General features: G+C 41.8%; 1 protein-coding gene and 1 pseudogene across 5 annotated transcripts in view; one reads left to right on the plus strand and one right to left on the minus strand.

Moving 5' to 3' along the window:
- Positions 1-27,065, plus strand: part of LOC138993653 (broad substrate specificity ATP-binding cassette transporter ABCG2) — a 79,139-nt gene extending 52,074 nt beyond the window's left edge. For 4 of the 5 annotated variants that reach the window (XM_070392902.1, XM_070392911.1, XM_070392920.1 and 1 more), the window contains 10 exons: positions 3,813-3,964; positions 5,890-5,994; positions 6,919-7,169; positions 14,792-14,874; positions 18,429-18,518; positions 19,098-19,222; positions 20,945-21,099; positions 22,935-23,024; positions 23,859-23,941; positions 26,124-27,065. In XM_070392902.1, coding sequence (XP_070249003.1) covers positions 3,813-3,964; positions 5,890-5,994; positions 6,919-7,169; positions 14,792-14,874; positions 18,429-18,518; positions 19,098-19,222; positions 20,945-21,099; positions 22,935-23,024; positions 23,859-23,941; positions 26,124-26,271 — 1,282 coding nt within the window. In that variant the 3' untranslated portion in view covers positions 26,272-27,065. The remainder of the gene's footprint in view (positions 1-3,812; positions 3,965-5,889; positions 5,995-6,918; positions 7,170-14,791; positions 14,875-18,428; positions 18,519-19,097; positions 19,223-20,944; positions 21,100-22,934; positions 23,025-23,858; positions 23,942-26,123) is intronic. The other variant, XR_011468331.1, reaches the window with a different exon arrangement.
- Positions 9,853-10,761, minus strand: LOC138993673 (transmembrane protein 185B-like; annotated as a pseudogene).
- Positions 27,066-27,168: the final 103 nt, after the last annotated feature.

Here is a 27,168-nt window from a genome sequence, read left to right on the forward strand (position 1 = left end):
AGCAACCAATCAATGTCTCTCACATTGATGTTTCCCTGTCTGTGTTTCTCAGCCTCCCTACCACTCTCTCCAAAAATCAATGGAAAAATATCCTCGGGTGAGGATTAACAACAACAACAAAAGATTCTATCTGCAAATATAGTCACATTTTGAGGTACTGGGTCTTACAAATCCAACATATGAATTTTGGGGAGATATAATTCATTCCCTAACAGTTAGAATAGGACATGAGATGGAATGGAGTGGGTGGCAGATTAAAAAAATAAGAACTCTGGCTTTTACTGTCCTTAAGTGACATGGGAAGCTTTAGAGTTTTATTTTTCATTTTTTTTAATATAGTAAGATTTATTTTAATTTTTCAATCTGAACAAACAAACAAACCCCAAAACAAAAAACCAAACTATACTCATATATAGAGTGTTGACATTTTCAGAGCACTGACATTAGGAAACCCTGTGTTTCTCTTTAGTCCTATGACAATACTGTATATGCCACAACAAGACTTACAAAAACAGCCCTAGCTGGTTTGGCTCAATGGATAGAGTATCCGCCTGCAGACTGAAGGGTCCCAGGTTCGATTACAGTCAAAGGCACATGCCCAGGTTACAGGCTCCATCCCCAGTAGAGGGCATACAGGAGGCAGCTGCTCAATGATTCTCTCTCATCATTGATGTTTCCGTTTCTCCCTTCCTCTCTGAAATCAATAAAAAAATATATACCTTTTAAAAAAAGATTTACAAAAACAATTGCACCAGCAGTCATACAGACACCATGGTTTTATATTTCAATTCACAAGAAGAACCAGACGTCTCCCATTTCCCGGCACTTTGTTTCCTCATACCCACTGCCTTCTGCAGCCAGCAGGGCAGGTTCCCACACAGGCTTTTAGGACATCAGCTTTTAATACACAACGGTGGCTGTTTGAGAAGTCACCTCCTTTTCAGGCCCAAACGTAAATAATGAGGAATTTGCCCTTTAAAAATAATAACCTTTGGTTCAGCAATGGGAATGGTGACGTTTACCCTCCAAAAGATGTGTAGAAAAGTTGCATGAAAGGAAAAAATAAACCTGTTGCAAAGCAGTCTTATTTATGCTATCGTTCAGAACATGACACTGCCTTAAAAGTTTTAAAAGATTACAACTGTGTGACAAATCTAATGAAAACAAACTGATTTGGTAAAGGTTCAAAGATCACATGCCAGCACAGCATCACTTCACACACGTGCCCGCATTCCCGCTGCCGTGAGCAGTGGTGATGACCCATCGCTGTGTTCTGACATAAGGCACCAAGTCTGAATATGCCATACACTCCCTTATGTCATGTTACCTGTTCCATACCAGTGAATTCTTTGAAATGAAAAAGAATAAACACTTTAGGACACAGTGTACTGTGCCCACCATCCCCTCCAACCTCCCCTCTCCCAGGCCCATTAAAAAAATGTTTTAAGAGAGAGGGAAAAGGAGAGGGACAGAGAGATAGAAACATTGATGAGAGAGGAACATCATTGATTGGCTGCCTCCTGCACGCCCCCCTCCTGGGGATTGAGCCCAGAACCCAGGCATATGCCCTGACCTGGAACTGAACCAGCAACCTCTTGGTTCCTGGGTCAACCGCTGAGCCACACCGGTTAGCATTCCCTCCCTATTATTACTTTGCTTCCTCTGATGCCCATGTAATCAAGGCTCTATGCCGGCATGAGAAGAAAACATGAAGATGGGAGGATGTCTGAGATTTTAGGCATCTTAAGTTTGAGATGTCAATTGCACATATAAGTAAAGATGCCAAGTAATGGATCTGGGTTCAAGTTTAGTTAGATAATAAATCCATGGTGTTTTTATCATTTGTAACTATGTTAACAGTGTTCATTAGAGGAATGATGAATTGATAATACTGTAAATATTTTCACTATGTTTTGGACTAGTGAGCACACAAGCATCGTTCCCCATGCTGGAGCTCGAACCCAAACGTTTTCAAGCTCCACTGCGCACACCGCACACCGATCACCTGGGGTCTTGTTAAAATGCATTTTCTTCTTCTGCAGTTCTGAGGCGGAGCCCAAGAGTCTCCATTTCTCATTGGAGGTACTGATCCCGATGCCATTGGTGCTCAGACCACACTTAGGGGAGCTCCCGGTCCTTTCCTGGCTCCTTATTGCCGACTGATTGAAGTTCCAGCTTCTGAGTAAAGGGATTCACCACGTGCTTACTTTCTGATGCAGTCTCTTTTGTTAGTTTCTCTTCTCTTCACCCCTCAACTCGACTCTGCAATGACACTGAACTACTTGCAGGTTCCCAAATAGACCTTTCATCACACACTTTGTTCTCCATGTTCCTTCCCCTTGACTGTACTTTCTTTCTTCAGGGCTTATTCCTGTTGGCCCCCTCGACACTATCTTATATCATCTTCAGACTGGGTTATAGCCTCCTATTTTGCTTACAAGGGATCCTCAGCTACTTCTATTCCACCTTGTATTCAAATGATGGATTTACTGGCCTGATCCTCTTGAGGCAGAATTTGTACAACACTGCTAGCATAGCGTAGGTGCTTATAAAGTGCTTCAGTTGAAGTGATACTTCTCATAAAATATATTTACTAATAACAGTTTTAGAACAGTGATTTTAGCCTTTGTTTCTAGTAAATCCTGTGTAAAGGTAGTTTAGCAATGTTTTGGCCATGGGCCAACAAACTCTAGCCCTGCCCCTTATCAACTGTGACACCGGGGGCCAGTTGCTTAACCTTCTAGACCTTATCTGTAAAATGAAGGTAACAATACCGTCGGTACTATCAGTACTGCTTTACGACTGCCTTGTATAAATATTGTGAAAATTCAGATACAAGTATTTATATTTAACAAAGATACAGTAAGTATGCAGTAATGTTAATGGTATTATTCGGAGAGAAAAATGAACACCAATTCCTAAAGGCTTGAAGACTTCAGTGGTCAATGAGAATGGGACTACAACCATTATTTACTATTTAGTCCATAGTAAGTTTTCAAAGTTGTGTGTACTTACAAGTTACCTGGGTGCCTTTAAAATATTTTTTTATTTTTTGAAATATATTTTTATTGATTTTAGAGAGGAAGGAAAAGGGGGAGATAGAAACATCAATGATGAGAAAGAATCATGGGTCTGCTGCCTTCCGCATGCCCCCTACTGGGGATCGAGCCCACAATCTGGGCATGTGCCCTGATGGGGAATCGAACTATGACCTCCTGGTTCATGGGTTGACGATCAGCCATTGAGCTACACTGGCCAGGCAGTTGGTGCCTTTTTATAATATGGATACCATAGAACCAATAGGTCTAGAAAGACTGTCCAGGAACCTGCATTTTTTATTAATCTTGGAATTCATTGTGGATTGTTCATGGGATACAATTTTAAAAACCTTAATCTTTCATAAAAGTATTGAACCTAGGTCCCCTTACTTTCTGAGAGATAAGATGGGATGAAAAGTTAGTAAGAAAAAATCAAGTTGAACCAGGAACAAATGAACTAAAGGCAGGAATAAAGTTTTTTGTTTTTGTTTTTGAGGTACAAGATTCAGATGTTTTTTAGTTTTTTTAAACTGATTCTTTATTGTTGAAAGTATTATATATGTCCCCCTTTCTCCCTCATTGACCCCCCTAGCCGGTCCTCCCCGCCCCCCTACCCCACCCCAGGCCCTCACTGCCCCATTGTCTGTGGCCATGGGCCAAAAATATATGCACACAAGGTCCTCAGTTGATTACCTCCCACCCACTCACCCTCCCCTGCCTTCCCTCTGAGATTCAGATGTTGAATGACTCATTGTTTTCTCACTTTTACCTTAGGATGTCTAAACAGGGACGGACCATCATCTTCTCCATTCATCAGCCTCGTTATTCCATCTTCAAGTTGTTTGATAGCCTCACCTTATTGGCCTCAGGAAAACTGGTGTTCCATGGGCCTGCTCAGGAAGCCTTGGGATACTTTGCATCAGCTGGTATGGTCACCTTTTCATGCAGTGAGACCCTTCCTTAATAGAATCCTGAAAGAGAGCGGAGAGGTGGTCAGAGTGCTGCTTGATCTTTGAGTAGAGATAACATGGATTCCACCACTCCAGACCATCTTTGGTCAGTTTGGTGCTAGAATTTGTCTTCATTTTGCATCCCTGGCTCGCTATTTAGGTTGCTTTCTTGACCTGGTTGAGTGTGAATGCATACCCTGTGTATGTGTAGGACCATTTCTACTGGGACTATACTGTTCTGCTTCCCAGTTCTACTGCCCTTTTCCTAACAGTTCAAGAAATATATGGATGCCGAAACCGGTTTGGCTCAGTGGATAGAGCATCGGCCTGCCGACTGAAGGGTCCCAGGTTCAGTTCCTGTCAAGGGCATGTACCTGGGTTGCGGGCACATCCCCGGTGGGGAGTGTGCAGGAGGCAGCTGATCGATGTTTCTCTCTCATTGATGTTTCTGACTCTCTATCCCTCTCCCTTCCTCTCTGTAAAAAATCAATAAAATATATTTTAAAAAAAAAGAAATATATGGATCTCATAATCAGTTATTAGTCTAACTGAACTTTTTTTGAAAAGCCTAATACTTTCCTTCCCCCAAAATCATTTGTCTTCTTGACCATATAACAGATCAAGCTGTATCATTTTTCTACCTTGGTTGGGATGTTGATGAGGAGATGCTGCTTAATTTTCTAGTAACCTTAGACTGAAGATTTAGTCCTTGAGTGGATATGAGTGACTTACCAGTTAATGGAATGGCTACTCCTGAGTCTGACTTCAATGGGCCAGCATTTCTGACAGTTCTGGGCTGCCTGGTTCTATTTCATATGAAAAGGTGTAAGTTTTTTGACTCATGCATCTGCTTCATTTTAGAGATACTTGGATATTATTATAGACTAGAGGCCTAATGCACAAAATTCGTGCAAGAGTAGGCCTTCCTTCCCCCAGCTGCCGGCACTGGCTTCCCTCTGGCACCCGGGACCCGGGTTTCCCTCTGGCACTCTGGACCCAGGCTTCCCTCCAGCCACCGGCAGGCACCCAGGACCTGGGCTTCCCTTGTAGCCACGGCTTCGCCCGGAAGGTTGTCCAGAAGGATGTCCGGTCTAATTAGTATATTATGCTTTTATTATTATAGATGATGCTTCTTGACTCCAAATATAGTTTTAAATATTTTATAGCTATTTTGGAAATTTTATTTTTTGTTTAATCTCTATCATGTAACATACCTGGATCTGGTGAGTGTAGGGCAGATGAATCTAAGAGAAGACTACAAGCCAAGTTGAGTTCAGATGATCAGGTAAAGAAGTGAAGGTAAATCCTTCAGGTGTGCCATGCTGGTCACACCCTCTTGAGAGCGATTTGTTCTCTATGCTGTAATTATAGCAGCATAAGAGATGATAATTTGGACCTGAATTTAGTAGGTGGAGAAGCAACCATTGCTAAAGTGGGTACTGGCATTTTGGCAGTCCCTAGGTGAACCCAGAGAACAGAACCCTGGGCTGGCTTTGCTTGTTACCTTGCTTTGAGGAGCATTAGTCCTACCTATAACTTTATTTCTTTTTCAACTTTTATTTTTCTTGGACTAATATTTATTTTTTTTAACATGTACTGATAAGCACCAGAGCATATTAATAGCTGTTTCAGATCTCATGAATTATGTCAGTAAGGCTTTCTGAGAGTTCTTTAAGGTTGGTTTGGAGTATGATTTTTGCCAGGAGACAGAATTGTTGACATATTGTGTGATTGAATATGTAAAAAGAAAGAGTAAATTAGTGAGGGCAGAAGAGAGAAAGAAGAGAAGGAGAAGTCATTATATTCTGTCTCTCCCAGCCTCATCTCCCTCACCCCCTGAAAGTGAGACTTTATTTCCTAAGACCATCATGCTTGTGTACCTGGGTTCCCTTCTTCTGTAGGTTACCAGTGTGAGTCCTATAATAACCCTGCCGACTTCTTCCTGGATGTCATTAATGGAGACTCCTCTGCTGTGGTATTAAACAGAGTGGTTGAAGATGATGAAGGTATGTGCATCTGTCTAGAGTCACAGATTACCTAATTGAATTGCCTGAAGTTCAGCAATGTGGTAGCTCATTAAAATGTAGCTTTGTTAATTATATAACTAATGTTGCCCTCTGATACCAGTTGTACCTGGTGGACCATCATCTTCTCGTTGCCCCCTCACATGGTGGAAGTGGGGAGGGAGCTCTTGAGGCCTTTTAGAAGGGTACTAACCTCATTCACAAGGGCTCTACCCTCATGACCTAATCACTCCTCAAAGGTCCCACCTTCATATATCATCATATTGGGAATGGATTTCAGCATATGAATTTTTTGGGGAAATAAACATCCAGTCTGTAATACCAGTTGGCACAGATTTTGTTGTACATGAGGATTAAAAAAATAATAAAAATAAATAAATTAATTAATTTAAAAAAAAATTACAAGTTCCTATGGTATGTTTATTTTATTTATAAATTTTCACCTGAGGATATGTTTATTGATTTTTATAGAGAGAGGAAAGGAGAGAGAAAGACAGAGAGAGATAGAGAAAGAGAGGGAGAGAGAAAGAAATATCAATCTTTTGCCTCCCACTAGGGATCAAACCTGAAACCTAGGTATGTGCCCTGACCCTTTTGGTGCACGGGGTGATGCTCCAACCAGCTGAGCAACCCGGCTGGAGTCCTATGGTAAGTTTATTTTAAAAGAATCAGGCTACAAATATTATAGTTAGGGAAAGGTCAGTGGGTTTACTCTATCCATAAGTATATGGAAGCAGTCAGACCATTAACTTATTTTTCTAATGTGTAAAAGCAATGACAGGTCTAATTATTTTCATGCTAAAGCTTTAGAATTAAGATGTTAGGGAAGAATCTAAGAAAGGGGTTCCATAAAAATGGGCTAAGTTGTTTTGTTAATGTTTCCCTCTGTCCATTTTTATTCCAAAGCCCAAGAGACTGAAGAGCCTTCCAAGGGAGATAAGCCACTCATAGAAAAATTAGCTGAGTTTTATGCCAACTCTGACTTCTTCAGAGAAACGAAAGTTGAGTTAGGTCAACTCTTGGGGGATCAGAAAAAGAAGAAGAGCACAGCCTTCACAAAGATCATCTATGCCACCTCCTTCTGCCATCAAGTCAGATGGGTTTCCAAGCGCTCCTTCAAAAACTTACTGGGTAATCCCCAGGCCTCCATAGCTCAGGTAACCTCACAGATATTCTAATTATGCTGTGAAATGCTCATCTGGGGACATTAGATTCTGCTGTAGTCTTTTTTAGGATTATGGTTATCTTCTACTCATCCTTCTATTTATTTATACCCTCTCTATTTGTGATATAGAAACAGTCAATCTACACTAATAAAAGAGAAACATGGTAATTGGCGTACGACCGCTACCCTTCCCATTGGCTAATCAGCGTATCCTTATGCAAATTAACTGTCAGCCAAGATGGCGGCCGGCAGCCAGGCACAGAAGCGAGCAGGGAGGCTTGCTTCCTCCAGGAACTGCAGATTCCAACGTTCCCCACCTGACTTTCCGGCCTCTCAACTGCAACTCTAAGCAACTATTACTATGTTGCAAATAAGAAGCTAAACAAAACGGCTTTCAGTCAACCCGGGACTGCAACATTGTATCCATGTTTTCAGCAGTGAGGCCTCAGAGCTAAAGCTGGCCCAGAATAAAAAAAAAAAAGAAAACAAGGAGCAGTTGGGAGCTTTTAGTCAACTGCCAGCGGGAAAACAGCCCTCAGCCCCTCAGCCAGCCTGGCCAGGCACCCCAGTGGGGACCCCCACCCTGATCCAGGACACCCTTCAGGGCAAACCAGCCAGCCCCCACCCCTGCACCAGGCCCCTATCCTATATAGTAAAAGGGTAATATGCCTCCCAGCACCGGGATCAGCAGAGCAGTGAGGCTCCCGGCACCGGGATCAGCGTGACAGGGGGCAGCACCCAAACCCCTTGATCAGCCCTGCTCTGTGCCTGATAGGGGGGAGCTCTCCAATCCCCTGATTGCCCTGCGGCTCTGTGTGTGACAGGGTGCAGCTCACCAACCCCCTGATCGGCCCTGCTCTGTGTGTGACAGGGTGAGGCGCCCCAACCCCCTGATCGGCCCTGCTCTGTGTGTGACAGGGTGCGGTGCCCCAACCCCCTGCCCCCACGGGCCCTGCTCTGTGTGTGACAGGGTGCGGTGCCCCAACCCTCCCCACCCCCACGGGCCCTGCTCTGTGTGTGACGGGGTAGAGCCATAACCTCTCCATCGGCCCTGCCCTGAGTGTGACAGTGGCGGCGCCCCAACCCCCTGATGGGCCCTGCTCTGTGGGTGATAGAGGGTGGTGCCCCAACCCCCCTCCACAGGCCTTGCTCTGTGTGTGACAGGGTAGAGCCATAACCTCCCCATTGGCCCTGCCCTGAGTGTGACAAGGTGCAGCACCCCAACCCCCTGATCTTCCCTGCTCTGTGTGTGACAGGAGGCGGTGCCCCAGCTCCCCTATCGGCCCTACTCTGTGAGTGACAGGGGGGAGCTCCTCAACCCCCTGATGGGCCCTGCTCTGTGAGTGACAGGGGGCAGCGCCCCAACCCCCCTGATGGACCCTGCTCTGTGAGTGACAGGGAGCAGCACCCCAACCCCCTGATCGGCCCTGCTCGGTGTGTGACAGGGGGTGGTGCCGCAACCTCCCCATCGACCCTGCCTTGAGTGTAACAGGGGGTGGTGCCCCAACTTCCCAATCAGTCTACCCTGAAAGTGACTGAGGGTGGCATTGCAACCTCCCGATCCGCCCTGCTCTGTGCATGACGGGGTGGCACCCCAACTCCCCAATCGGCCCTGCTCTGAGCCTGACCAGGGGCTGCACTTAGGGATTGGGCCTGCCCTCTGCCACCTGGGAGCAGGCCTAAGCCAGCAGGTCATTACCTCCCGAGGGGTCCCAGACTGTGAGAGGGCACAGGCCGGGCTAGGGGACCCCCCCCCCCCACCCCAGTGCACAAATTTTTGTGCACCGGGCCTCTAGTAGAACAAATAAAACACAATTAAGTTTTTACATATAGGGAAATTTTTTAAGTGCTTTTTTTTCTGGACTACCTAATTCAGAATTTTTATTGAGTTAGACAAGCTGTAAGAGGTCATCTTTGTAGAGAAAATTTTTTATCAAAAAGGGAAACAAGTCTGGCGTAATAGAGTTCATTTTTTTTTTAAACAACTATGAGGTTTATAAACAAGTAATGGGAGAGAAAATTCTTTACATTTGCTTTCAATATGTCACAACAGGCCCAATCTGAAATACAATTTTAGGCTAGCAGTGTATAAAAAGACTAGAGGCCCAGTGCATGAAATTCGTGCACTGGTAGGGTCCCTAGTGGCTGCCAGCTGCCAGCTGGGTACTCCTTCCCTTCCCCCAGCCAGCCTGCCCCCTGGTCAAACTCCCAGAAGAACTCCCATTGAGGGGACAATTTGCATACTATGCTTTTATTATATAGGATTTTTTATAATAATACTTTTGATAGATATAGTACCACTTAAAAACAAACAAACAAGCAAGCAAACAAACAAACAAACAAAAAACAACCCAACTCTGGCTATATTATTATTCCATTTGAGGACCTACTGAAACAATTCAGGTTACTGCTCCCAGCTAGCTCATTAGGCACCAATCTGGAAAGCAAGTCTTCTCACATGTCATACACCACACATTCCATATATTTAAATAACCCTTAATCGATGGCACATACTGATGAATCACTGAAAGGCATCAATTTCCAAGGCATGAGGTGACCGTGTTTGGAGCCTGTTTTCAGGTCTAGGATTGAGATGAATGAAAAAGAGGCAAAAGTAAGGTGGATTTTGGACATGTCTGTATGATTTCTACTTATGGACACTCCCAAAGATGAGTTTAATCTGGCATATGAATATTTAACTTGGGAGATGGGGGAACATATTTTCTAGGACTTTGAGTTATAACTACCTGGCCTTCTTCCCAAACATTGGAGCAATTTTAGGAGCATCTGGAACTGATGTTTCTTCAGCATCTTCCCTATCTTCATGATGTAGATCATATTCTCTTAAAAACGGGAAAATTTCAAGCAGAAACTGACAAATCTCGGTGAACACCAAACCACCAATGGTTGCCCCCTTTTTGCCTAAATGGAGTGGCCATGAAAGCTATTAAAGCCAAAAGGGACGGATATGGAGATGTAAGAGAATGTATTGTGGCCATCACATCTACGAACCAGCAGAACCTCAAAAGTGAGCAGGGGAACCCCAATGGTGATCCACCTGATAGCCATGGTCACGTGGTTTTTTGCTCCAGGACAACCACATCCAGGGACGAAGGAACAGGAGGGACTGGACGATGTAATAGAGGATGAACAGGCAGAGGAACCACACGAGGACCCAGAGTGGCATGAATACTACCAGCCATTGTCCAGCCTTAGGGTGGTGGAGATGAACTGCAGGGTGTTGGCAGAGCGCAGGATCTCCAGCTCCAGTGGCCTGTCTGTGGAAAGCCCCATGCACTGGCAGCCAGGGCCCGGGGAAGAGGAAGAAGAGTGGCATGAAGACCAGAATGTTGAACATGAGCAGCAGCAGATGGATGCCCACTGCGATCAGCCTGGCTTTGGGCCCTAATGCCTGCCCGCACCCACGGAGGTGCCTGCGATGGCAGGGAGGTTCCTTAGCCATAGAGGGGCGAGGACCACCCAGCAGCTCCACTGGATGATACCCTCCAGGCGGAGGAGCAGCAGCAGGCGAAGACGAGGAAGTTTCTGGGGTTGGAGTCCTGGAACAGGCCCCAGGGGTTCATGGCAAAGCCCCTGCCAGCCCACCTCGGCCTGCTGCTCAGCCCTGCTCTGCAGGGGTGGAGTCTACAATGCGCCCGGCCGCCTTCCCCACCCACCTGCGTGGCCTCTGGGTGGGCAGGGGCTGCGGGGAGGAAGCCAGGCCCAGGTTGTGACCAGACCAGTGGCACCGAGCATGTGGCTGGCCTGCACTCCATGCCTATTTCAAAGGCAGTTACTGCTTGTGGTGTCCTCAGGGCTGGGGGTGGACGCTTCCTGACGGCGCCAGGAGCCTGGAGTTCATTCTTTACTGTGATTTATGCATCACTTTTTTTTTTTTTTTAACTTGGAAAATAACTTCAATTTCTCTTGCCTCTAAAAGTGTTTTTAAGGTGTCTTGTCCAAGTCACATACATGGCAGCTCTGGGCAGGGCGTGATTGGAGTGTGGAGCTGTTTCTGCTACACCACAATTCCGCATCTTCTGGTGCTAGGCTCCCTTCAGCGGCAAACCCCAGGCCTAGGACCTCCAGGTCTCACGCTCAGCCTATTTGCCTCCTCAGTGAACTCAGTTCCACAAAAGAAATTCTAACAATGTTCACAGCCCTGGCAATCTCATAGAATAAGCATAGAACCTTGCATCTCTGAGCATCTGACTGGAGGGGAGGTACAGCTCTTGTTCAGATTTGTGAATACTGGAATATTAGTTTAGGGCAGGAGTAGTCAAACGTTTTTTCTAAGGACCAGATAGTGAATGTTTTAGGCTTTGCAGGCCATGTGGTCTTTGAGTCATGGAGTCAACTGCCATTTTAGGGAGAAAGCAGCCATAATCATACATAAAAATATGAGCATGGCCCGGCTGGTGTGGCTCAGTGGTTGAGCATTGACCTATGAACCAGGAGTCACGGTTTGATTCCTGGTCAGGGTACATGTCTGGTTTTGGGTTTGTTCCCCAGTGTGGGGTGTGCAGAAGGCAGCTGATCAATGATTCTCATCATTGATGTTTTTATCCCTCTATTCCTTTCCCTCCCTTTCTCTAAAATCCATTTTTAAAAACCTATTTGACTTAAAGTTTAAAAGAATATGAGCATGGCTGTGCTCCAATTGAACTATTCATGGACACTGAAATAAGAATTTCATATAAATTTCAAATAATCTATTAGTATTTGAATATCACAAATTTCTCTCCCTCTCTCTCTCTCTCTCTCTCTCTCTCTCTCTCTCTCTCTCTCTCTCTCTCTCTCTCTCTTTCCATTAAAAGTAAAAGGTAAAAACCATTGTTATCTTGTGGATTGAAGAAATAAGTGAAGGGCCCTGTTTGGACTGTGGGCCATAGCTTTCTGACCACTGGTTTTGGGTTTTTAAACTTGCCTGTATGTCATTTGCTTCTTTAAATGTTTGAATGTGTAGCTATAAAAATGTTTTATGGCCTCCTGCTGATAAATCTTGTATCTATAGTCTTAGAGCTGTACTTAGTTTTTGAACTAGTCATTTACATGAGTCAGACTTTGCCTCTGATAATGCAGTTAACCAGAGGCTATATTTGGAAGGTCTTGGATGGAATAGATTCTCTGTATAAGATTTCATGTTCATTGAATGTGCTACGGGTTTTCTGATCAAATCAATTTGGAAAACATTATCATATCTCTTGGAGACCCATTGTTTCTGTTAGCATATTAAACATTTGAATATGCATCCATTTTTGTAGTGATGGCCATAAACATCCCTCAGAACTCACCTTGAGAAATGGTAACATTTGAACAAAGCTGCAATCACATATTTAGGGAATTTTTTGCTTTCTTTCTTTTTCTGTTCAGATTAGAGGCCAGATACACAAATACATGGACAGGGTCTCCTTGTCTACTCTGTTGTACAGTGTTTGTCTGTTTTTGTTTTTTTTAAATACAAGAAAGAATAACATAGATGTACCTTGTAAAAACATAACAACAATACAGGATTAATCATTTTGTCAACATGTTTGAAAGCTGACTTTGAAAATACTTTTAGAACTTTTAAGTCTTTCAAAAATATCCTAATGAAAATACTGATAATTTGTTAGTATAACATACCAAGTTTGAATGTAAAAGAAACAAACCATGTGGAGTGTCCAGTTTAAAAGTCAGAGTATTCTTAAAGTTGTACTGTGTGAAACCATAGCCTTGTATATATACTCATGCATATATGTTGATAGAGTCGTCATCACTCATTTGGGAGGTTGATCTGTTGATAGGAAGTATAGGGTTTTCTGAGGGTAATTAAAATATGCCAGGTAAATATATATACTTTTGCAAATTTATTGCCTATTAACAATGGAACTTTTTACGTTTTTATTGATTTCAGAGAGAAAGGGAGAGGGAGAGGGAAATAGAAATACCAATGATGAGAGAGAATCATTGATTGGCTGCCTTCTGCACACATCCTACCAGGGATTGAGCCCACAACCCAGGCATGTGCCCTGACCAGAAATGGAGCCATGATCTCCTAGTTCATAGGTTGACCCTCAACCACTGAGCCATACCAGCTGGGTAACACTGGAATTTTTAAAGGCCATCTCAAATCATATTCTTTCCAGACTGTGTTCTTCACAAACCAGCCTTCACAGATCCTGGCCCTGTTCTCCAAGTTGGTCTGCTCCATGTCTAGAGTGTGTTTGACAAGTTACTTCAAGTCTGATACCACTGCAAGGTTGTCTGACTGAGATTTTTTTTTTAACTTTGAAGGTTCCAAGGTACATGGTGGGATATTTTATTTTTCTTCTATTAGCGTTTCTTATACTTTTATATTTAACACAATTTAAAAGTACAATAAGCAGAGTTTTTTAAAACTTTAAATAAATGATATCATAATACAGTTCTTAACCCTTCACATATAGATGTGTCTTTAAGAGACATTTTAGTATTCTTAAAAACAAAGTGAGGTCCCCCTATTTCCTTATCATGAAAAATTCCAGTGTTATAAATTTTTTTTAATATATTTTATTGATTTTTTACAGAGAGGAAGGGAGAGAGATAGAGAGTTAGAAACATCGATGAGAAACATCGATCAGCCGCCTCCTGCACATCTCCTACTGGGGATGTGCCCGCAACCCAGGTACATGCCCTTGATATAAATCAAACCTGGGACCTTTCAGTCCGAAGGCCGACGCTCTATCCACTGAGCCAAACCGGTTTTGGCCAGTGTTATAAATTTTATGTGTGCTTTAAAATTTGTTTTTAATGCTAAGAGTAACATTAAAATTTTAATATTCTGTTTTCACTTAAACCTCTTGAAACAATACATGTTCATTAGCACAAAGGTTAAGTGATCAGGCCAGAACTCTGAGCCACTTGAATTTTCTTTTGCTTCCCCAACAATTTGCTAGATGCTTGCGCTGTTCTCTGGTCTCTGTGGCATTCCCAGGCCCAGCAGCCTGAACTGGCCCCTGAACTGGCAGTGCCTGGGAGTCCCCGGAGGAACCCAGCTTCTCCAGTAGTCTCCTTCCTTCTCCTTCAGTCTCCCCAACAACAGATATATTATTTTAAATTTTAATTTAGAAGGCAGTCTAATAGCATACACTGTTTTATATTTTTCCAAGGACTTTGGGCAAACCATTTAAATCAGGGGTCCTCAAACGACGGCCTGCGGGCCACAGGAGACCCGCTGAAAACATTTATCCGGCCCACCGGGTGTTTTTGCCGCCGCTGCCTGTCCTGCTTAGCAGCCGACTCGTCCCGGGCTCGCAGTGCGCATGTGTGGAATGTCTGAGGGACAGTGAACTGGCCCCCTGTTTAAAAGTTTGAGGACCTCTGATAAATGATGTTTTTGAATACTTACATGGAGAGAATACTTAAATGGAGAGATTTGATTATAGCCGTATCCCGACTATCCCAAAGAAATATATACACACTTTAACACCTGGTAGCTCAATTTTGAAACTGAAATGTATTTTAATAAACATTGCCTTCATAATTATTCAGAGTGTGTATATACATTTTTTTGGGACATCCTATATGTTATAATAATAAATGGTATGCTAAGTTTTTACCTTTAATTGAAACTCTTTTTTTCTTTTTGAAAAGATAATTGTAACAGCCTTCCTGGGGCTGGTTATAGGTGCCATTTTCTATGATCTGAAACATAACCCTGCTGGAATCCAGAACAGGTAAGTAATTTTGGATCTTGACTTTGAGAAAGCACTGTTACTTTATTCAAGGTTATGAAAATTTATTAAAAATTTGAATTTCAGGCAAGTACAGGACAAACTGAGGAGTAGGATAAATCAGTGAAGTGCAGACAGAATGGAAGAGTTAATTTTCATATAAATGGAAATTCCATGTAAAAAATACAGAACATAAAATTTACCCTCCTATTCCGTTTTAGCTGTGCAGTTCAGTGGCATTAATTACAATCACATTGTTGGGCAGTCACCACCAACATAAAGTCCAGAACATTTTTCATATTTCCAAACTGAATCTCTGTACTCATTGAATGATAACTCCATACTTGCCCTTTTCCCAGCCCCTGGAAACCACCGTTATACTTTCTGTCTCAGAGTGTGACTACTGTAGGTACCTCATATAAGTGTATCATACAGTATTTGTCCTTTGTGACTGGCTTATTTGCCTGAGCATAATATCTTCAAGCCTATCCATCTTATAGCATTTCTTCCTTTTAAAGGCTGAATAACATTCCATTGTATGGAAGCCCCATGTTTTGCTTACCCATTTATTTGTTCATGGACACTTGGGTTGCTTCCATGTTTTGGCTCTTATGAGTAATGCTGCTATGCACATGGGGGTACACATAAATGTGTTTGAGTCTCATTTTAAGTACTTTTGGATATAAACTCAAAAATGGAGTTACTGCCCTAACTGGTTTGGCTCAGTGGATAGAACGTCGGCCTGAGGACTCAAGGGTCCCGGGTTCGATTCCGGTCAAGGGCATGTACCTTGGTTGCGGGCACATACCCAGTGGGGAGTGTGCAGGAGGCAGCTGATCGATGTTTCTCTCTCATCGATGTTTCTAACTCTCTATCCCTTCCCTTCCTCTCTGTAAAAAATCAATAAAATATATATATTTTTTTAAAAATGGAGTTACTGGGTCAGTTGGTAATTCTAATTTTTTTGAGAAACTTCCATCCTGTTTTCCTACAGCAGCTGCACCATTTTGCATTTCTACCAGCACTGCACAACGGTTCAGTTACTCCCAAGATGGGCAGCACTTGCTGTGTTTCTTCATAATAGCCACCCTAATTGGTGTGAATTGGTATCTCTTTGTGGTTTTGATTTGTATTTCCTTAGTGATTAATGATGCTGAGCATCTCTTCATGTAGTTATTGGCCTTTTGTATGTTTTCTTTGGAGAAATGTCTACTCAAGTTCTTTGCCCATTTTTTAAATTATATTTTTTAAATTGTGGAGCTGTAAGAGTTCTTTTTAAAAAAATATTTTTATTGATTTCAGAAAGGAAGGGAGAGGGAGAGAGAGATAGAAACATCAATGATGAGAGAGAATAGTTGATCGGCTGCCTTCTGCAGGCCCCCTACTGGAGATCCAGCCCGAAAACCAGGCACGTGCCCTTGATCGGAATCAAATCCAGAACCCTTCAGTCCACAGGTTGACACTCTATCCACTAAGCTGAATTGGCTAGGGCAGTAAGAGTTCTTTATATATTCTGGATATTAACCCCTTATTTTTTACAGATATTTTTTGACATTCTGTGGGTTGTCTTTTCACTCTGTTAAAAGTGTTCTTTGATACACATAATCCAGTTTATTTTTCTCGTTTTTTGCCTGTGAGTTAATTACCTTTCTGGGTTTTTTTTATTTGTTTGATGTAGAGAAGTTTTTTTTTCTAACTGTAACATGGAGTACTAGCTTGTAAAGAATTAGAACACACTAAATTCTTAACAAGAAGTATTTAATATTATAAAATAAATCCTTATAATTTAAAAGGAATTTCAATATCTATGAGTTTCAATTCCTTATGAACATTACTGTACTGTTAGATGTAAGACAATAAATTGAGCTGAATGTTGCCATGTCCCGTGTTTCTGAAATTAGCTAATACTTTGATATTAGGTCTTTTTGTGTCTAGAAAGTTGCATATCTGCTTGTCTACTGGCTATTTTTCATTTCTTATCAATGTATAAATATTTATTTTTCTTTTTAAAAAAAATATATTTTATTGATTTTTTACAGAGAGGAAGGGAGAGGGACAGAGAGTCAGAAACATCGATGAGAAAGAAGCATCGATCAGCTGCCTCCTGTACATCCCCTACTGGGGATGTGCCCACAACCAAGGTACATGCCCTTGACCGGAATCGAACCTGGGACCCTTCAGTCCCCAGGCCGACACTCTATCCAGTGAGCCAAACCAGCCAGGGCTACTTTATTTTTCTTTAAAAACTTTTTTCTTTCTTTTTTACACATTTACTTTTAATACAGCCTGTTGTCTATGTTGTTCATTATTATTTTTATTCTTATTCTTATTGGTGTTAAAAAGTTCCTTTAATAAAGAAACAATTCCTTTGTCTATGGACTCTTTGTGTTTAGGGTTTCACACTTGGGTTTACATTTTTAAAAAATGCTCTCTTAATTTTGTGTCATTTAAATAATGCACCACTTCATCTCTTTTAGTATACACCCACATTCTCAATGTTAATTAAATTATTTGGTTGTGCTAGGAAGTGCAACATTGTTTTGGAGATGCTGGCATGCTTCCATAAAATGTATAGTTCTATCAAAGTACAGATGAAATGAATACTTTCCTTTTTGAACCTTAATTACTTTACGGAGAGAGAAACATTAATAGTCTTCCTTTTTCATACATGTACAAATTAATTTTTCCTTTTGAGACATGATTGGCTTTTGTTTTGAGCACATTGGAAACCATGCTGACAGTGGGTTATCCAGGATAATATGAAAGTTTTCCTCATGATTGTGTGGTGAATGTATATAATGAGGTATTGCTAGAGGTTTCCCTACACTCTTTCATTTTGACTCTTCGTTCTTAGTTTCTTCTTTACTCAACTTTGACAAAGTGGCTAATGGAGGTTTTAACCTTTGCAGACTTTCTTTATTTGGCTATTTCTACATTAGGATGGTACTTGTGTTTTTGTTAGTTCAAATGCATGGTGGTAGCATGTTTATGACCTAGGTAATCATCACTTTGGCTGCCATAACAAAGAACCACAGATGGGATGGGTTAAACAACAGAAATGTATTTCTTACAATTCTACAGAATAGGATGCCAATATGTTTGGGTTCTGATGAAGACACTCTTCTGGCTTGCTCCTTCCTGCTGCGTCCTCGCATGGCACAGAGAGCTCTGAAAAATCTCCCTTTTTTCTACGGGCACTAATGTTGTCATGAGGTACTTACCCTCATGACCTCATCTAAACTTACTTACCTTCCAAAGATGCCACCTCTAAATATCACATTGAGGGGTAGGGTTTCAACACAGGGAGGGCACAATTCAATCCATGCCAACCCAGGACTATGAAATTCAAACTGTGCTCTATGGAGTCCCAGGGGCACCACTGTGGAGACACTGGGATGGGGACAGGTCTGAGGGGACTCACTCTTTCCCTCCCTCACCGTTTTAACCTGAGCAGTTAATGTCATAAGATATCATGTGAGGAAACAGTTCAGCAGGTAGGAATTGACCTAAGAACGCGTAATTGACGCAGTGCTTTTCTTCCCCTTCTCTCACCGCAGAGCTGGGGTGCTCTTCTTCCTGACCACCAACCAGTGTTTCAGCAGCATATCATCCGTGGAGCTCTTCGTGGTGGAGAAGAAGCTCTTCATGTGAGTGTGGCTCTGTTCCGGGAAGGGCGCTGTCCAGTGTCAGGGCTGTTGGTCAAACTGGTCACATCCAGAAGTTGGCCACGGATTGGTCCCTGAGATTACCAGTGTTCATTGAGAAAAAGCAGCCTGGGGCTGGGAGGGAAATCATGAGCATGTGGGGCCTGAGACCAAGGGGAAAGGAAGTTTAAAGATTAGGGCATAGCCACAAGGACAACGGTACAGAGAATGCAAGCAATGGAGGTTGAAAAGGATCTATTTGTTTTAGCAAATAAGAAGTCATGAGGACCTTGACACGAAAAGTTTGAGGGGCTTGGTAGAGAGAAAGTAGTGGGATGAATTGTAAATTGAAGAGGGGTCCTTGCACAGAGCTCTTGGGAACCAGGTCTCAGGGGAGGCGTGCACCTGAGATGATGCCTGATGCCGACTGGGTGAAGGTGGTGAGTTAACCTGGAGGATGTGAGAAGCTGTAGTTGTCAGACCCCTGCTGGCAGCAGAAATCAGGACAACAAATGGTTTAATCATCCAGCCTGTGCCTTCTTAAACTAAAGTGGGATGCATCATGTGTATTTTTGTTTTTAGACATGAATATATCAGTGGATACTACAGAGTGTCATCTTATTTCCTTGGGAAACTCTTATCTGATTTACTGCCGATGAGGATGATACCAAGTATCATATTTACTTGTACAATATACTTTTTGTTAGGTAAGCAATAAGACAGAAAGTATGAGTCTATAGTCTTGGATGTGAGAGGAAGTTAATTTTTTTTTTGTAAGCATGTTTTTGGTCCCCAAAACTATAAACCATGCCATGATATAAGGAAGCATCTATCTATTTTGTACCCTCTGAAGTAACTTTTCTCTGAGGATATTTATGTCAAGACTTTTCCTAAACGAACTTGTACACCTATTTATAAAACTACTAAGAGGCCCAGTGCACGAAATTTGTACACGGTGTGTGTGTGTGTGTGTGTGTGTGTGTGTGTGTCCCTCAGCCAAGCCCTCACCCTCTTCAATCTGGAACCCCTCGAGGGATGTCTGACTGCCCGTTTAGGCCCAGTGCCACCTTAACAGGCAGTCAGACATCCCTCTCACAATCCAGGACTGCTGGCTCCCAACAGCTCGCCTGCCTGCCTGCCTGATTGCCCCTAACCACTTCTGCCTGCCAACCTGATCACCCCCTAACCACTCCCCTGCCAGCCTGATCGACTCTTAACTGCCCCCAACTGCTCTACCCTGCAGTCCTGGCCCCCCCTAACTGCTCTCCCCTGCAAGCCTGGTCCCTCCCAACTGTCCTCCTTTGCAGGCCTGGGTTCCCCCCAACTGCCTTCCCTTGCAGGCCTGGTCCCCCCCCAACTGCCCTCCCCTGCTGGCCATCTTGTGGTGGCCATCTTGTGTATTGGAGTGATGGTCAATTTGCATATTACCTTTTTATTCGATAGGATATTTTACTCAGTGATGGTATGTGTCATATACAGACATGGAAAGAATTCATAAACTATTTGAGATTGTGCTGGAGGAGCTGGAGCTGGGGAATTTATATATATATATCTGTATAGTGAAAGAATGAGATTTTTGGGTGTATTGCTTTAATAAAAATACTTTTTTAATAGATGTAGACGGATTCATTTGTGCATTGTGTTTAGGCTTCTCCCAGGCTTGGACTTCCATATATTTCACTGTATATATACACACACACACAGCAGAAATGAATATATTTTTTACAAAACACTATAGGGAAAGATTCACTGAAAGAGTTTAAACTTTCATTTTACAAATAGGGGTGTGTCTTAAACAATTAGGCACAGAACCTGGATCCTCAGATCCTGACTAATGTTCTTGTGGCTGCTCTAATAGTGCTTCAATAGAGTGTATGACCCATAATAGTGCCCCATTATAGCTTATACAGTAGTTTTGTGAAACTTCATTTAAGCCCACCCTCAATCCCAAGCTGTGTGGTATTTGTCTCAGAGACCTGGCAGCACTCCCTCAGAGAGTGAAACGCTTGGAGGTCATGGGATCCTGATCTCCCAGTTTCTTCACTGTCACAGCAAACAGTGAGGAAGGTGATATCTGGGGGGAAACCATGTGCTCTTGACAAGTTTCCTTCTTAGCGAGAAGGCAGTAGAATTCTGGCCAGGTGTGTAGCCTCCAGCCCTCCACCTCAGCTCTCAGAAATTGGTATAAATTGTGCAACAGGGAGATTAGGAGTTACATGAAAATGTGCTTATGCAGTAGTATTAAAAAGAATGATATTTTTATATAGTTATATTTGAGGGGGGCAAGGAAATTGGTGACTCACGGTGGTTCGATAGAGGATGAATTTCTTTAAATCTGATATTCATTTCTCTAAATATTTACACAATAAACAATCCCCTAACACACAGGGACCTAGGTGGTTGGATTAACCCCCTCTTTCCTTCCTAAGGATTGAAACCGAAGGTGGAGGCCTTCTTCATCATGATGTTTACCCTTATGACTGTGGCTTACTCGGCCAGTTCTATGGCACTGGCCATAGCAGCAGGTCAGAGTGTGGTATCCATAGCAACCCTTCTCATGACCATCTCCTTTGTGTTTATGATGGTGAGTAGGAACTGTGCTTCTCTGAGAAGCAATTATTTCCCCCTCACCCCCATTTCTTCTGCAAATTTACCTGTCTTAGAAAACTTGTTTTGGGGATTTTGTCAATGGGTCTCTTAGCTTTAAGGAAACCATATATTTAAATATAACATATTAGAGAATGTGCCAGCTTTTCCACAACCTTTTTTTTGTGTGTGCTACTGTTCTAATATAGTTATTATAACTTTAGTTAGCATGTTGTTACAAATGAGATTTTTAAAAAATGCTTCTTGGTGACACACAGTGAAAACTTGATGACTGGGAACTTCAAAACAGAAAAATTTTGATTGGAAGTTTCCCTCATAGAAATGGCAGGTTCATTGCCTGACTTCTATGCTGGTGTTAGAGAACTGCTGGCTTATTTTCCCAGCAACTGAGAGAGTTTATTTGGATCAAATACTTTCCAAGAGAAAAGCTAAGCTCCATGAGAAATTGAATAGTGTGTGGCATGGATAGTCTATCTTGATTTCTTCTATATTTTGAAAAGGAACATTTTAAAAATGGCAAAATATTCCAAGTAAGCATAGCTTAATAAAAATACAATTTTCTGAATTAAAAAAAAAAAAAGAAGAAATATTCCAAAGTCCACACAGCCAGCCTTTCTGGGTTCCTGACATTCTTTTGTATCAATATATTTCTGGTTACCTTTTTTAAAAATGGTTACTTAATCCTATCTTATATGCCCCTTAATTTTGCATGCACATGGATGAATGAACAGGTGAAGGGAACCAGTTAGCACATTAACCCATAACATATTAAGTGAACGGGAATGCTTAGCCTATTTACTTACTACACATCTTTCCTGCTAGAGTAGGAGTAGATGTCTTTAAAAGTTTATAAACAACACACTCTTGCCATTGAAAACTACCAATCTAAACATTATTGAGAAAGTGTTAAACCTTGGGACAATTTTCTATAATGTCATCCAATAAATAAAATATCTTTCAATATATAAAAATGTTTTATTTTAGGTATTAGATGCTATGGTTTATTAGTATTCAATGGTTTATAAATAGAATTTTAAAGCCACATATAAAACTGTATTTTACTGAGAGATGTTACATATTAAAGCACTTCGTTGGGTCAAGTTGAAGAATATGCATTTCCAACAGCATCAGTTCTTGTTATGCCCATCTTCTCATGGGAAGTGCCAGTTAGAAGTTTTGCATGAACCTCTTCTTATGTAGCCAGCTCCTGCTGGAGCAGTCCTTCCTGGGGTCTCCATGGCAATACCGCTTTTTTGTAACTTGAAATGAAGGTATTGGTTCTGTTTTATGCTGCACTTCACATTACACAGTACTAGTCCGAGGCTTTGGGTTATTTTAAGCATCCATTCTGAACTCCATATTATTCCTAAAGTCATTTGGAGATGGAATGCAAACCCTGTGGATCAGAAAGCTTACTGTGTTAAGGATGTATAGCGGCCCACCAGGTGCTCAGGATACGTTCTGGGGTGTCCATTGGTGGGAACATAGTGGTTGCATCATTACAACAGTCGGGACCGTGAGCCTTCCATTGTGTGCTGTTACAGAGAGAGTAAAAGCCTTGACAATTAAGGATCTTCCCATTCAGTGAAACATAGATACGTTGTCATTCCTTTACAGCCACAAACAGCCTCAGCTAAGAGAGGAATACACATGCAAAGAGGACATGGTAAGCCTTTAGAGCAGTGGAAGAAATTTTAAGAAAGTGTTGGCCTTAGCAGAAATGGTTACAGCGTTGTAGGGGGTAAAAGAGGGTAAGCTTTAGAATTCATGAATCACTCCTCCAGTTCTGATTGCTGGGATTCTCTCTTGTAGATTTTCTCAGGGCTGTTGGTCAATCTCAGAACCGTTGTGCCTTGGCTCTCATGGCTTCAGTACTTGAGCATTCCTCGGTATGGCTATGCGGTAAGTTCTCTCCTGTCCCTGTGACTAGTCCATTGTTCCCAAGCTGGGACAAGCAGAAGAAGCCTGACCATCTCATGTCCCCAGGCATGAGCTGTGGAGGTCTCCCAGGAATTTTCTTTTAGGAGCAGTGATGGAACCTTTCCTGTTAAGCCTTGGGCCACCTTGATGATCACCTGGCTCTCCCCAGCCAACCTGAGGTGTGAGGGAGGTGAAGGGTAGTGAAGCAGGAAGATTGACTAACTGATGTAGACTGTTGTTGGTTTTCAGTTCAATAAGGAAATACATGAGAGGATGAGAGTCTAGAATACATGTTTTATATTGTGAGGGAAATTAGAAGAAAAACCAAAACTACATAATATTCACAGCCACTATTGGCTTTAAAACCTAATTAACTCTGAAGAAAACTTAATATATTATAATTGAATTTCTTATTACCAAGAATTATACCTGATTTTGATTAAAAAAAACAAACACAAGAATCATATAAAATATGTTACCATAAATTAACAACAGTCATTGAGTATCAAGGCATCATTTTTGTTACCATGTTTATGGGCTTACAACATTGGGGGGAGAAGGAGGAAGGTGCTATGCGCTAATATAGGCAGAGGTCTCTGGCAGAATACTTTCTTTTCTTTGTTAGAAGCCCCATTCCTCCTGACTACCAGGAACAATCATTTTAGTTGCTCTGGTGTGACAAAGACTGTGAATGTAAGGCTTGATTTGTTTTCAGAAATAACAATAACGATTAAACTAGGAGATGACCTTGTGAAAATTCTTTGGAGACTTTGACATTAAAACTATTTACCTTGCCCACTCCCTCTTGTGTTATAGGCTTTGCAGCATAATGAATTTTTGGGACTAGACTTCTGCCCGGGACTCAATGTCACAGCAAACAATACCTGTAACTTTGCAACGTAAGTGATGCATTTGGTTACTGTTTGGTGTGATGGAGAAAGGCCACTGGGCTGAGCTGGAATGAGTGCTTTCAAGGACCCTGGCTTCTCTGAGACTGAGTTTTCTTATCTGTAAAGTGAGTTGTTGTCCACTCACGCATTAGAAAGTATGGTACAACTCCTAGTATCGACTATGGTCAAAACTGTGTTTAAGTTGGAGACATGTTTCTTATGGGCTTTTTATTTTTTTTTTATTTTTATTTTTTTAAAATATATTTTATTGATTTTTTACAGAGAGGAAGGGAGAGAGATAGATAGTTAGAAACATCGATGGGAGAGAAACATCGACCAGCCGCCTCCTGCACATCTCCCACGGGGGATGTGCCCGCAACCCAGGTACATGCCCTTGACCGGAATCGAACCCAGGACCCTTCAGTCCGCAGGCCGACGCTCTATCCACTGAGCCAAACCGGTCCTGGCTTCTTATGGGCTTTTTAAAAGATCCTTTTGCTGTTTTCCCTGTGGGTGTGAGATTTGATTTTCAGAACATTTGCTTTTGGAATGAGCTGTGTTGATATTTTAGCAAGGCCTTACAGGGCGGCACTGTCTGGATTATGTAACCTCTATGGGTCCATAACGTTAAGGCTTTCTTGCCACGGTCCTGGTACTTGTCTTTTCCTCCTGCATTTAGGAAACATCATAAAACCAGTCTGTACAGTTTCTGAGTTTGTTTTTTAAACCGACGTGGCATACTGCTAATGGAAGGACTGTACATCTTTCATTAAGCTGAGAAGGAAATCCCATTTTTTTAAAATAATGTCAATAAAATAGAAATGCAGATTTTAATAAAATTAGGGGATGCTTTTGAAAGTGACGCTTTCCTCTTCAACGATTATTGCTAAGGGTTTGATTTCGAAACATTAATTAATGGGATGCTGGTATCCTAAGTCTCATGATCATTCAAGTAGATCAGAAATAATTCTGAATAACAGCACAAATTGCTATTTTGAAGAACAGTTGGCTTTTGAATAACACAGGTTAGAACTCTGTGGGTACACTTATAAGGGGACTTTATTTTTAAGTAAATACCGTGAATGTATTTTCTCTTACTATTTTCTTATTGACATTTTCTTTTCTCTAGCTTATGGTATTGTAAGAATATAGTATCTAATACATATAACATACAAAACATGTATTAATTGACTGTTATATCATCAGTAAGGCATTCTCTGGTCAATAGTAGGCTATTGGTAGTTAAATTTGAAGCGAGTCAAAAGTTATATGTAAATATTTGACTGTGTATGGGGGTCAGCGTCCCTAACCCCACATTGTTCAAGGGTCAACTCTTGCAAGGAAACCTCTAGGGAGGAAGAGGTTTCTTTATCCTGACTAAGCCCCTCTTTTGGTCTGGGAGTGACGTTTTTCAGAACTGCTAAGTTCCAGGAGTCACACAGCAATGGTACCTACCAGACAAGAATTGTGGCTGTGCCAGTTATTTTTAGTACCAGGTGTTGATCTAACCCGTGGCAGGGCTCCTCCTTCCCGCTCTACTCCAGCTTCCCCGAGGCCTCACCTAATTCCTGGGCCTGCAGTGATGTCCTGTAGCTGAGGTCTGCCAGGCTCATCCGGGTCTTTGTCCTAGAGCTGTGTGAGTTCAACAGTCAGGAAGCCCTTCCCCACCTCTTTTCCTAGTTTTGCGTTCCTTTGTGTGGCTGATTTGTGGGTAATGCGCTCTATAAAGAGCCTTGACCATGTTTGTAAGGGCCTATGTGCCATCTGTGAAAGTGGAGGATTTCTCTTTCAGGAGAAGTGAAAATTTACTTGATAAACATTTCTGCCTTTGAAGAGAGCAGTTCATAGATTGGGAGCCAAATGAATCTGGAGAGGATAGCAACTTGGTTCAAAGTGTGAGCCTGTGGACTTGGCCAAGTTCCTTAAACCTCAGTCTCTTTCATCTTTTAAATGTGTATAATATCCAATCCATTGAGTTGTTTTAGGGGTTAACTAAACTGTGATATGCAGGTTACCTATCCTGGTAGCTAGCAGAATTGTAAGTACTCAATTGACTGTTACCTGTTATATACGAAGGGATAGTTATTTCAGACTTGGTAATCTATAGGCTTCTTTAAGGAACAGCAACTATATTGAGTAAAATTGGACAGAAGCTAAGAATGCAGTCATATTCTTTTCTGTTGAATTTCAGATGTACCGGAGAAGAATTCTTGGTAAACCAGGGCATCGATCTCTCACCGTGGGGCCTGTGGAAGAATCATGTAGCCTTGGCATGCATGATCGTTATCTTCCTTACAATTGCCTACCTAAAATTGCTGTTTCTTAAAAAATACACTTAAATTCCTCTTTAATTTACATGATTTATGTACATATTACAAAGGGAGCACCTAGCGCTGGCTGGGTATCTCGGTTGTTTAGAATGTGGTCCGATATACCAAGGCTGTGGGTTCAGTCTAAGGTCAGGGCACACACAAGAAGCAATCAATGCATGCATCAACAAGTGGAACAACAAACTGATGCTTTCTCAAATCAATCAATAAAAAACTAAAATAAAAAGGGAGCATCTTGATTTAAGTATTCAATGGCGTTTTTTTATTGTCTTCTTTTCATTTGCCATCATATTATTGTTCAGCCATAATTTTTTTTTCAATAAAAACCTTCATAAAATTCATAATAAACTGAATTATGAAAGAACCCAAGTCATAAACTAGTGATATTATATATTGTTTATTAGTTCATCTGGTGAGACAGTAACCACATAGGAGAAATCTGGTTTAATGAATTGTCTTAAAATAATTGGAACTGTAGAGAGAGACTCGGACAAGTCACTAATACCTGTTAGCAGCTTCCTCATCTTTAAACTGAGTAGGTGTGCTGATTGCCCTCCAGCTTCCATATAATATGAGTTTATGATCTGCCATTATTTAACAAATAAGAAATAACAACTGTATTGATGCTATATTGGAAGTATGAAATCTAAACTATGTTGGAAAAACCAGAGTTATATATAGGATTTAAAAAAGCCATTATAAAGAAAAAGGCTTTCAAGAGACATATGAAAACATGCTCAAAGTCACTAATCATCCGAGAGATGCAAATCAAAACAACAATGAGGTACCATCTCACACCTGTCAGAATGGCCATCATCAACAAATCAACAAACGACAAGTGCTGGAGAGGATGTGGAGAAAAAGGAACATTTGTGCACTGCTGGTGGGAATGCAGACTGGTGCAGC

This window comes from Myotis yumanensis, unplaced genomic scaffold, assembly GCF_028538775.1.
Source record: "Myotis yumanensis isolate MYYU_CA2020_CCGP unplaced genomic scaffold, mMyoYum1.0.hap1 SCAF_1, whole genome shotgun sequence".
Taxonomy (NCBI): Eukaryota; Metazoa; Chordata; class Mammalia; order Chiroptera; family Vespertilionidae; genus Myotis; species Myotis yumanensis.